Below are 12,381 nucleotides of genomic sequence, written 5' to 3'. Positions count from 1 at the left end.
CAATAGCTTCAAAAACGACCTAAAAACATGCAAGACAAATTTTTACCCGACATCTAATTATGGAGACCCAAGCGACATATATGTATCATACTCCAAGCCAAAACAACATCTTATGAAGCATCGATAAGGAACGAAGTTAAGGCTCCCAGCAAGTTCTGTTTTATCTTGCAGTTTCAAGTTACCCATGGACAGGCACTCGATGTTCAGCGATCTTTGTGATAAAACATTTTAATATATTTTGAAAAGCAAAACCCCGAGATATAAAGGATAATGAAAAAAAAAAAAAACTTGTTGGCTTTTGCACATATTTGTTGGCATCGAGTAAGAGACTTTAGTATCATAGACTGAGCCCATGATTTCACTTTCCTTAGGAAAAAAACGGAGAAAAAAAAAACGACTTCCTATACGGAAATATTATGCTATTAAAGAGAGCATGATGTTTCGTGTCGATTTTTAAACCTTTACAAGCTTAGCTAAGAGGCATTTAGTTGTAAAATGTAAAAAATCTTTTTCAGACGCCAGCTTCTAATTTCTTTTAACTAATTTAAAGAGTTCCCCTCATTTCCAAGTAAGAAAAAAAATGGAAAATAAAGTGGAAACCTTAAGCAAGCTCAAGTACCCTTGATCTGTTATTTGCTACCCTCGCATTGCACAAATCGCTATCCACTCGAAACCCTATCCACTGTTGCCTTAGAAACATAATAACAACGCTTTTGGAGGTATCAGTTAATAAGTTTTCAAGGGCTTTTCAGGTGGCAACTAATTTACTGGTGTTTCCACCTTAGTATTCATAATGGAGTCCATCGAAACGGTGGATTCTTTCCAGAGGCGGTTGTCAGATCCACCTTTCTGAGTAATTTATGCATGATTAAAAATCAGTTTACACAAGACAGCATTATTGTTGTGAGCTTTTACGACTAACGAATAAGTTATGATAAATTTTTATGCCAATTTTTCTTTTAACGAATACCCGCAAGATACACTTATCTTTGACAGCAAATACATATTTTAAGGACAGTTGGAAGGCTTTACTCCGTTCAGTGAAGACTTTACTACTTTTTTTGAGACAAATCTAATTCTTTTCATCCCTACTCTCTTACTCAGCTATAGAAATTATATAGCTAAGTCATAATTGTAATCATTACTCAGCTAAAAGAATATGTCAACGATCACAGCACTATGGCGAACATTTCCTCACGACTGAGTCTTCATGAAACGGTCCATTAAAATCTTGTACCTGAAATCGAACAATACTGACATCTAACGGTAAACCACCATATCGTCCGAAATTGGAGAGGCGTGCCCAAATAAAACCAGTGCCCAAAATAAAACAAAAGTGTCTGAAATCAAACGAGGGTGTCTGAAATTAGACACTGAAAGCAGAAATTTGTGTCCAAACGCGCACGCCAGTCTTAAAAATCGGACACCAGGGTCCAAGATAAGAAACTATTGTTTAAAATCCGACACTAGTGTCTTAAGTCGGACAATACTGTCTAAAATCGGAAACGGACAGTACTTGCATCGAACACTAGAGTCTATAATTGAATGCTAGTGTCCAAAATCGGAAATCAGACACTAGTGTCAAATACCGGACACAAGTGCCTAAAATTGAAAATCGGACACTAGTGTCTATAGTTGGAAATCAAGCACTAGTGTCTAAAATTGGAAATTGGACACAAGTGTCTAAAATTGGAAATTGGACACTAGTGTCTAAAATTGGAAATTGGACACTAGTGTCTAAAATTGGAAATTGGACACAAGTGTCTAAAATTGGACACAAGTGTCTAAAATTGGAGATTGGACACTAGTGTTTTAAGTTGAAAATTAGACACTGGTGTATAAAATTAAAAAAACAGGCACAAGTGACTAAAATTGGAAATCAGACACTAGTATCTGAAAACAGACAGTAACAGCAAAAATTGTAAATAAGACACTAGTGTTTAAAGTCGTAAATTGGACTCTTCTGGCTAAAATTGGAAATCGCATACTAGTGTCAAAAAATTGAAAACTGGACAATAGTGTCAAAAATCAGAAATGAGACACTCGTGACTAAAATTGGAGATTGGACACTAATGTCTAAAATGGGAAATTGGACACTAGTGTCTAAAATGGGAGACTTGGACACTACTGTTGAAAATCGATATCAAACACTTGTGTCTAAAATCAGAAATTGGACACTAATGTTTCAAAATGGAAAAGAAGCATGTTTCTATAATGGACACTACAGTCTAAAATTGGAAATTGGTCTGTGATGTTTACATTGGAGACTAGAGTCTACAATTGGAGACTAGTGTCGAAAATCAGACTCTGGCATCTAAAATTAGACACTAATGTCTAAAATGGGGAATGAGACACTAAATTCTCAAAATGGAAAAGAAGCACTAGTTTCTATAATAAGACACTGCAGTCTTAAAATGGAAAAGAAGCAACAGTTTCTATAATGGAACACTACAGTCTAAAATTGAAAATTGGTCTGTGATTGGAGCCTAGTGTCCAAAATCAGACACCTGGGTCTAAAATTGGACACTAGTTTCTAAAATGGGACACCCCTCTCTTGGATTGGCCACTAGTGTTTAAAATTGGACAGTGGTCTTAAGTGGGACACCACTGTCTAAAATCATCCTAAACAACTATTTAAATGACTGACTGACTGGCTAAGTTCATGGTGGTAAATCAAATAGTACACCGTCTGAGGGGCAATGGCTTGCTGAAAGTCATACCAGATAAGGCAATTCAACTTTGGATTCACAAATTTATTTTCAATGGTTCTCGAATAACAGTATATACAATAGAATTTATATGGTGGTTTTAATTATCCTATTTTTTGAAACCTAACATAAATAAAATTTAAAAGATTAATTGAATGCTCCAATTGATTAAATATCATTGATAATAAATTAAATGCTTAATTTACAGTCAAAATAGAATTTTACTTAATTATCATAATTTGCAAAATCCAAACTGGATAGAAATGACAGCCATTTTCCAGTTGGCAACACACATTTTCTAAAAAACAGAAAGTCATTTTTATCGTCCTTTGTGGGAGATGACATGAAAATATACTTCTGTACTACCTATTACATCCTAATTTCAATATTCTGTATTTTGATTAACCTTCTCCCCACATATCAACATAAATCTTGTTGTGAATTTTCACTGGTGAAGTCCAAAAATTTCAATTTATGACTCATTTCCTCTTTCAATGAAAGACCACACTTACCAGTCATAAGAAAATTTCAGGTTGAAAAGGAGACTGTTGAAGTTCCCTAGAAGTTAGGTTTCACCATTTTGATGTAAAATTGTAAAGCATTTTAATCATTTTGAAAGAAAACAAAGGAGAAAAAGGAAAATGAAGAAAATGATCCAGCCCTCAGAGGACTATTGGACTGTTTCTCACTTAAAAAAATTTAAACCCATGGAAAAGAATCTTATGAAAAATTGAGGCTATAATATTTGCTAAAGCGGGTTCATAAGGCAAAGCCCTGTGATTTCCCATGGGCTTCCTCACCAGATTTGGTCATTTCTTGTACTCTTATAACTTCATAATTAAAAAAAATGAAATGAAATTTTAAAAAAGATACCTCACTTGAAGGTAAAAAATCATGGATATTAGTCTTGCATGGTTGTTATTGATGAATCACCCTTTATTTGAGAAGTCAAGGTATCTTTTGAGCATATAAGCAAAAGCATTCCCTTCATTCTGTTTAGATGGCAGATGATTGAAAAAATCATGGCAACAAGATTTGTGATGGACCACACCATCATTTATGTCTCAAATTCCTTAACTTTGTATGTGCTGTTTGTTGAGGAATGTCTTGTGAGTTTAAAATAAAAAGCCTTCCCCTCTCCCACATTTTTAACCCTTTAACTCCCAAGATCTCTTTAGTAATTCTCCTTACTGTCTGCCATACAGTTCTCATGATGTTAGTTTGGAGAATTTGGTACTGGATCTGCTCATAATCCCCATAACTGATGTTTTTCTTTATTCTCATCACTTGTCTGCTTGATATTGTATTGATATTGTAAGGAGAAATTCTGTCTTGGTCACTCATGGGAGTGAAAGGGTTAACCCCTTAAATCCCAGAAGTCATTAACATGTAAGTTCTCCCAATAATAATCACACATTTTTCTGCAAAAAGGCAATGAGAATAGTCAAATATCAAATTCTTGTAACTAATTTACGAGGAAATTGGTAGCTGCCAGCAAGTTGAATGAACAATCTCATCCTGGGAGTTAAAGGGTTAAAAGGAAAACTTTGAGACAGGTAATCTCATCAGTTTTAAACAGAAACTCCTACAATTTTAGAACCTACTTCATCACCATCCTACAACTAATCACAACAAAGATATGCAAACAATATGTAGAATTAGTGAGAAAATTTAACAGATCCAAGAAAAGGAGAAATCTCTCTGACATTACAAGCAATAAGGTCAACTTCTTCTTGACTAGGTAAGAAGGACAGACCAGAGACATTTAATGCCACAAGAGATGGACATGATAAATTAATGTGGTCCATAAGAAGTGATGTACAGGATACAATGTGAACCTCCCTTAAGTGTGCACCACTCAGATTGAGTTGACATGGGCCATAACAATTCTTCAAAGTCAGAGACTCCACCAAGCCGCACTGCTGGATCATGTCACCTATTGGGCAATCAAGGTTGCAGTATTCTAGAGATATGTGACTTGCATTGCAACTGGTAAAGAGAATTGCATTGAGATTGCATCGCTTTAAAATCAAATGGCCAATTTTCACTGGATGTAATTTATTCCTGAAGTGCAGCTTAGTGAATTTTGGCGGTTTCACATGGTCTAACCTTCTTTCAAAGTTTACTTCTAAATGTTTGACTGTATCAGCATCAATGCTGACTTTCTGAAGGTAGGGTACATCATTTAGGACAACCTTTTTGACATTGTGCGACAATATCGACACTGCTTTCAAGATGGTTGATCTTGTCATTGACTTCTTGATAATGAGCTGTTGAAGTTTGGGACAACGGACATCAACAGATGTCAAACGCTCACCATTGTCAAATATAGCAATGTTTTCAAGTGATGGAGTAGAAATTTGATCAAGTCGTAAAGTTGGCCAGTACACCTCAAGCTCTAACACCTTGATATCTGGATTTTTTATCAAGAGACCAATAAGTTCAGCCTGGATGAGTGCATGGCATCTTCTGACTTTCATCTCATGCAAGAAGCTTGCTGAAATTCCTCTGAAGTTGTGCACTTCAACACATAGTGAGAGATGCAGAGTTCTTAACCCTGGTGCCTCAATGTTCAGTTCCCCAACAGATGTGCATGCATTCATGGTTAGTTTTTTTAGGCATGGAAATACAAGATGAAACTTTGCAAAATCCCCTACTTGGAAAAGCTCAACTTCCTGCAATGATTTAGAGTTTAACTGCAGAAGATGCCGAGATGGAAGACCATAAATTTGATCATTGCCATAACCAAATTTTCTCAGTCCTTTTAATTTCTTCACCGCATCTTGCAGATCGGTACACTCCATTTTTACCCTTTCTAGCAAAAGACAAGTTATGTGGTGACTGTACTTGGAAGACACAACACCTTTAATTGTGGCTACAGAATCTGCCTTGATAACTGAAAATTGCAAGCCGATTTTTTTCACTTGTGGAAAATTTTCTACTGTATACTGCAAATCATCATGGTTGAAGAGCCCATCTGATGTTAAGGAGGCCTCCAAAAATACATTCCTGAGGGATTTTGGACATCTTAACATTCTGAGTAGCTTTTTCGACCACACCATTCCAGTTATTTCAAGGCTAGTCAAAGCTGTCAGAGAAGAAACATGGGCGAGCAGCATCTCAGTGAACAATTCGTGGCATTTCTGTAGTCGAATGACTTTCAAAAGATACCCAAATCTTTTAAGAATATTTCGGAACCTCAAGAGGGTTAAGTTCTCGTAGCTGCAGTTTCTGAAATTCGCCAGTGTAATGTTTTGCCAAAGAGCAGGATCGGGGTTTGAAAAGATAAGTTCTCGCCACTTCTTACATACTAAACTTAGAGATAAGAGATCGTCGGAAACAGGATTTAAGTTCTTTAAAATAGCCAACCACAGTTCCGAAGGTAATGAGGTGTGAAGTGCATCTGAAAGACGGTGGTTTTCCAGCTCAAGTGAAGTCATGCTTTCAGCTGTTTTGCACACTTGCCGGGAAACTTAAGACGTTTCGTAAAAGCCAACAGCCATCTCATCGTTTATCTGTTAGAAGAAGAAGACAAAAATTTTAGCAATTACATGGAGCTGCCTTGTAATAGATTGGTTTTCCTTCGTCTTACTGACCTTTCATTCATCATGATACCGCCATGTTTATGTAGTGGCCTCGTTTGAAAAACACTAAAAACTCACTTTCCAGGACAGGCTGAGTAGGAACTTCCATGCCGAATTTCCAGATGTTCAAATGAAACTTCTGAATTATAGAGGTTACGCCGGAACTCCTTCCATTATTTAGAATAAATTACCAAATTTTCATGTCATGTTTTAAAGAAGAAATATAATGATTCCTGCTTAAAACTTAGTATCCCCACCCTCCGTACCCTGTTTACCACCTTTTCGCGCGGCAGGCGGGAGTTCCAAACTACTGAATCCGCCATATTTTTTCTTAAACATAAGTGTGAATACTTATTTGATTTCAGGGGGCAATGTTTCGTTCTTCCTTCGTGGAAGATACTTCCAACCCATGGTCACCGTCTTCTACGTACATCAATGTTGGCTCCTTGCAAAATATTGTGAATTTTGCCGAAAAGACGGGCCATATTGATAGAGTAAGCGAAAGTACTTTTAACAATCTGCCGAAGCTCAGTTTTAAGCCTATTTTCCGCGTTACCGTACGATTAAAAACAAATGTATAGCGGCCAAAAATAACGGGAAAGAGAAGAACATTACTATTTTCAAACTCCTATGACTTAATTGTCACAGGAACAGATAAACCTTTTCATTTAATTGTTGGTTTTTATGTTGCCTATCAAAAGTTTTAAGTTCATCTTATCGTTTCAATTTTACTATTTATTTTATGAGCAGAAAAATGTTGACATTGAAGGAATTCGTCGAAGAGTTGAGATGACATCTCCTTCAGTGACTTTAATTAGATTACTGAGAGAAATCACAAGACTTGGCAAAGCTCTAGACAAGGTAATTTGACTACTGACTTTACCTAAAACAGTTATTTTCAGGACTTCTCTCGTTTGGATGACCAGACTGCATGATCATGTCTTACTCCTTAGTTCAAACTAGTTACTGTACAAGTAAACTGTTGCTTTGACCTGTCTTTATAACATACCACTGGAACTCTCAGCCTGATGTGTCCTAATAACCCATAAACTCCCAGACCTGATTAACATGTACCTTCTCTCTATAATATCTATACATTATCAACCAAGCTGGTAATGAGAATACTCAAAGATGTCAGGAAGAAGTTATAATCTTGATCTAACACCAAATTCTTGTATGTTATTAACCAGAAATTAGGTAGCATCAAGAGGGGAGAATTAACAATCAGATCTTGGAAGTTATAGGGTTAAACCAAAAAAGCCTCAGTGTACTCTTTGAATTTCTTTTATCGCTTAAATTTTTAGGTAAATCTAGAAATTCAGTGCCATTTGAAAGATGCTGAAACAAGGGACATAACTCATGTTGATTTACTTGGTAAGTTAACTTTGACCATAACTTAAATGATTTTCTAATTTTGGTCATTAAAAGTACATCATGTACAAGATAAGATTAAAGGTTATTGTAAGGCTTTGTAACAATTCTGCGTTTGTTATGAATGCTTTATTTGCTTCATAATTTCATGCTTTTGTTGAATGTGCAGGAAGTAAGTGTCAACAGCTAGAGCAGTTATCCAATCAGCTGTCTGCTATTATTGAGAAAAAGGATGAGCTTATTTCAAGACTGCAACAGCCTTTTGTAGGAGAATTCCTGGAAATAGATGCTGCACATCACAAGTAAGAATTCAAAGAAGCTCTCTATTGGCTAAGGGAAATCTTGAAGGCTTCATGTTGTTAAAGTAGAGGGTCAAAATTGAAAAGACAGTCAAAAATTTACTCAGTGTGCAAAATAATTGAATCTCCCAGGCTTTGATTTGTTTGAAATTTGTCCTTTAACTTTTTGACTTGCCTAGACTCTCAAGTGGTCTTGTCAAGCTTCAAAGATTTCTTTATATCCACTCTGTTCTTTCCACTGTTGATTTAATTTATTTGATACCTCAAGCTCATTACACTGTTTATTGTTTACTTCAGGAACACAGCTGAGGTTCTGCCTATGATTGCATCTAATTTAGCAAACTTTCCAACTCTGCTGGAGAACATGATGTGGATAAAGAACTTTTCACTTGCAGATGGTCAATTGGTTGGTACAATTTTTTGTCATTTAAATTCAACTTTTGGCATATTATGATTCAGATCTTTCTATTAATGCAATTTTCTTTAGTGTACATAATTCTACATCTGTTTTTTTTTAAAATCAAATTAGTGACTTGCATTCATTTGACTTGACTCTGTGTCTAAAAGTTTGATCTATGTCAGAGTTAACCTGATTTAACAGTTCAAAGCGACAGTCTGGCTACAAAAATTCTCTTGGTGTGACCTTATTTTTTTCATTATTTGTTACAGTATTTTATTTTATCAGCTATCAGAATTGGTATATTTCATGATATATGATCTTAAATTAGAGTGAAAAATCAGTATTAGGTTAAAAATTCAAAAATGTTAACTTTTTAAGCAACCTTGTACTTTGGTCACTTTATTCTTGAAGTTTTGCAACAGGCCCCACAACACTGCGATTAGTTTAAATTCTTGACTCTGTGATAAGTAATAAACTGTTGAGTGAAACAAAAACTTGCTAGTATGTTCCCAAGAAATAGGTGAAAATCCTCTTTTGAAAAGAACGTTAACTCTTTGAAATACCTCCCCATTTATGTATATTCAACCATCATCTGTTTCTAGCTTACTGTCCTGTCTCATATTGAATCATCATTTGCTGAAATTCAAAGTTTCTACCAAGCATTGTGCCAGGGTCGTAATCTCATGTCACACCTACAGGATGAACATGGCAAACAAAGGGACTTAGCATAAACAAATGAATCTGTACACTCCGCTATAGAACTATGAAAAAATGGATTGAGACAATGTGGATTAACATGTATTGGTGTAAAGAATTTATTTTTGACAGAGAGCAAGTAAATAAACAGAAAATGAACCAACCTTTAATCCCTTAGGGACAACATTGAATGGGTACAAAAAATGATATACATATATTGCCAGCAAACACAGCCTTACTTCAAAAGAGTGGAGCTACTTGAAGTTTAATGTGTTTTAAACTAAAATGAGGAAAATTTTGAAATGCTTTAAATGAGCAAACAAGATAAACAAACAGACAAACAACACACTCAAAGTCTCGAGAAATTTTCTGTAAGCATATAACTGGTGGCACTCGCCAGATAGACACAGTGTGATGTTTTTTCAATGGCCACAAGGTACAAATAGATTCTATCATGTTTGCCTCTTATTAGCGAGAGAGATCAGGGAAAATTAAGGAACTCAGGCAGGAAGTCAGGTGTATAAATGTTCAAAATATATTAACTTATGATTGTATGCTCATTATCTGAAAATCCCAGTATTAAAACGAAATACCCTCCAAGCTACATCACGTTGTAATTTGTTCCAATCGGCTACGATTGAAGCTTCCCAAACTGCCACTGGGAAGACTATGAAAAATTACATATTTCTGCCTCTTTTGATACGCCGGTTTTAACAACTGCAACGGTCGTATCAATTGGCGAAATGTCTCTATCTCAAAGGTTAATCTTTTAATTTCAAAGTATATCTTTCAAACAAAGGGAAATGAATTCTGCAAGGATGTTAATTAATCGGTTTTTGTTGATCCCTCGATGTTTCTTAACTTTTTTTGCCATGTGACCGTAATTTATTCAATAGAGGACAATAAATTGAATCTTAGAGCTCACAGATGAATTAAAATATCAAGAAATGTATTTGATTCCTTCCCTAACTTCTTCGCTACAGAAGTCAGAACATGATCTGCCTCGTGCTCAGACTTCTCTCAGCTGAAAACCCCGTGGGCGCACAAAGGAGGAAGGAAATGCGTAGTCCTCCGTGCTTCGCGCTCATCACCAGCCGCTGGCACTTCGCGCTCATTCCTCTGAGTCTGCGCGGAAGTAGAGGCGTAGACTGAGTCAAAATGTTTTACTGGGTCGCCTAGAGAACGAATGCTTTGATCACGCCCGGCTAAATAAACGGCATTTTGCACGGTTGATATGAGGACTCTTGAAAACGTCCGTGCACAATGATTAAAAGATTTGTGCTGGTCCACATAGCCAAAGGAACTGCATTTACAATGGCCACCAGGGTGTGTCTTTTCCATCTTTTTCGCCAAACAGCCATGACAGCCATGTTCTGATAATGAGTCACAATCGCAAGAGATACGCTGGTGAAAAACCACTCAATCACCAGCTGAACTAAAGTCCGAACGGTAAAAGACTGCAGCAATTCTAAAACAGACACATTTTCTAAATAGACAAATTTGTACAAGTACAAAAATCCGTTAACAGACACTATAGCAGTTGATTCATACAACATGCTCGTGATGCTAAGATCAGCCATCAATCTCTCTTGGCGAGGCGTGCGAAAACTTCCCCAAGGAGCTAATTTTCTTTTCAAAATAACATGACAAACGTGATCGATGACAACCATGGTACTTCGTTCTATGACTTCTGCTGCACCGTGAATTATTCCAAGGATGGCCATGGATTGTAAGCTCTTAAGATCAGCTTGCAAAACTCGAAGCATGACGGCTGTGCCAAGGTACAGCGGCGACAGCAATACATAGGAATATCCTGGATGTGTAATGTTCCATGATCGTTGTACATAAATTCGCGAAATGAACTTCAGTGCGACCCCAGTGAGAGGTGTGAAGACTGCTATCAATAGTTTTTCGTCTTCGTTTTGTTCGTTGAACAGTGGGTAAATGAAAGCAGCTATGACAATAGCGAATACGAAACAGAAACAGCCAGGCATTATCATCTGTAAAAACAGACTCACTCTAAGTCTCCTTGATCGGAAGCAGAAGTGCTTTGTTAAGAAGTAAACTTGCAAGCATATGCTGATAAGAAACAAAGTGTTCAGTGGAATCTTTAGGAATACGGAGAGTCTGGAATTAGATATTCCTAAAGCTTGTAGAGCCACGCGATAGAGTGCGTCTAAAAAGTAAACAAGAATGGAAACCAGAACAAGTTTTCCTTTCACTCCTAGTAACTGATATGGCCGAAAGAGAAAGAACATCCTCGCAAAGTTCCACATGTAAAGAAAAGCACATGAAATTAGTGTAGATAATGTTCTCACCCACTGCACTGAGACTGGAATTTTGTGGGGATAAAATTCACAGTTGTGGGCGGTTTTGTAACAAAGATAGGAGATTGACATGTAAAGCAAGCCGATGATGCCCGCTGTTAGCAGAGAAATTGAAGCTCCAGTGTACATTGATTTCAAAACTGTGCAAAGAGCAGATGGTCTGAGTTGCTTCCAAGACATTGCGCTGTCCTCATCTTGTCCACTTTCTTGTTTTTCTTCGATTTCGTCTGGTGAACATGCATTTATAACCAATACTTGATGGCGGCTGACTGTGAGAGGGTCAGAGGTTGTGACTTCCCTGTCGCTATATTCCTGATAAATAAACTCATCAACAGGTTGATAGTCCCACTCTAGACCTGTTCTTTGTAGAGGAAGGTAGCCAAAAGACTCTGCTCTGAATTCATGTTCTTGTGGATTATAATGCGCTGCCATGCCTCGCGTAAAACTGAATACGATGTGGCCAAACACCTCTATCAGTGTTCTGTTACTCATCTTTTCTGCTCAGAGCTAATTCCGTGCGAATAGGTTAAAAAATCCTGGAAACGGACTAGTTCAAGTTGAGACTGTCGAAATATTTAAGACTTCTCTATCGAGCCGAACTTTTTTGACTAATATGCTTAACAATTGAAATCACAAGGGTCGAAAGGAAAAGTCTTGTTGGTCCTGGTTAAGACGCCGGCAGAAACGTAAATTGGATGTATTTTTCGCCAGTTATGAATCAGGTAAGGAGAATGCCTAGAATTATATCAACGTTCAGCTTTTATTTGTTACGCTGTAAAAGGTTTCATACTTATGAGCTTAACTTGAAGGTATCGAAAGTTAGCTAAAGTTCAATGCGCGATCATATCTTTAATTACTGAATTTTTATGGACACCTGTCACTTTGAGTGTCTTTTATGATCAGCAGGTAATTTAGTGTTAACAACTGGGTTGAAAACGTAAATTAGCCACCGTAAAGGGTAAAAAAGCTGACGTTTCGAGCGTTAGCCCTTCGTCA

At 36.8% G+C, this 12,381-nt stretch overlaps 3 protein-coding genes across 3 annotated transcripts; 1 reads left to right on the top strand and 2 right to left on the bottom strand.

Moving 5' to 3' along the window:
* Positions 1-2,735: 2,735 nt before the first annotated feature.
* LOC113670821 (uncharacterized) lies at positions 2,736-6,370 on the bottom strand. The gene is made up of 2 exons (XM_089183595.1): positions 6,305-6,370; positions 2,736-6,223 (listed from the first exon to the last, which is right to left on the bottom strand). The coding sequence occupies exon 2, from the start codon at positions 6,146-6,148 to the stop codon at positions 4,367-4,369; it is 1,782 nt and encodes a 593-aa protein (XP_089039721.1). The 5' UTR covers positions 6,149-6,223; positions 6,305-6,370; the 3' UTR covers positions 2,736-4,366.
* Positions 6,371-6,571: 201 nt separating this feature from the next.
* LOC113670871 (uncharacterized) lies at positions 6,572-9,662 on the top strand. The gene is made up of 6 exons (XM_027187083.2): positions 6,572-6,786; positions 7,043-7,153; positions 7,597-7,666; positions 7,833-7,965; positions 8,260-8,368; positions 8,965-9,662. Exons 1-6 carry the CDS (start codon positions 6,664-6,666, stop codon positions 9,091-9,093), a joined length of 675 nt encoding a protein of 224 aa, XP_027042884.2. The 5' UTR covers positions 6,572-6,663; the 3' UTR covers positions 9,094-9,662.
* LOC113670810 (uncharacterized) lies at positions 9,235-11,985 on the bottom strand. The gene has a single exon (XM_089183596.1). It carries the CDS (start codon positions 11,875-11,877, stop codon positions 10,264-10,266), a length of 1,614 nt encoding a protein of 537 aa, XP_089039722.1. The 5' UTR covers positions 11,878-11,985; the 3' UTR covers positions 9,235-10,263.
* Between the last annotated feature and the right edge of the window lie 396 nt (positions 11,986-12,381).

Source organism: Pocillopora damicornis, chromosome 10, assembly GCF_964200805.1.
Source record: "Pocillopora damicornis chromosome 10, jaPocDami1.2, whole genome shotgun sequence".
Taxonomy (NCBI): Eukaryota; Metazoa; Cnidaria; class Anthozoa; order Scleractinia; family Pocilloporidae; genus Pocillopora; species Pocillopora damicornis.
Note: the sequence above shows the minus strand (reverse complement) of the source record. Positions and strands in the feature narration are given on the sequence as shown.

Bases quoted from the DNA above. Each gene is read 5' to 3' on its own strand.
- LOC113670821 (XM_089183595.1), bottom strand. From the start codon at position 6,148: ATGACTTCACTTGAGCTGGAAAACCACCGTCTTTCAGATGCACTTCAC.
- LOC113670810 (XM_089183596.1), bottom strand. From the start codon at position 11,877: ATGAGTAACAGAACACTGATAGAGGTGTTTGGCCACATCGTATTCAGT.
- LOC113670871 (XM_027187083.2), top strand. From the start codon at position 6,664: ATGTTTCGTTCTTCCTTCGTGGAAGATACTTCCAACCCATGGTCACCG. The intron at 6,787-7,042 runs GTAAGCGAAAGT...TTTTATGAGCAG, and splicing joins AGACGGGCCATATTGATAGA to AAAAATGTTGACATTGAAGG. The intron at 7,154-7,596 runs GTAATTTGACTA...TTAAATTTTTAG, and splicing joins TTGGCAAAGCTCTAGACAAG to GTAAATCTAGAAATTCAGTG.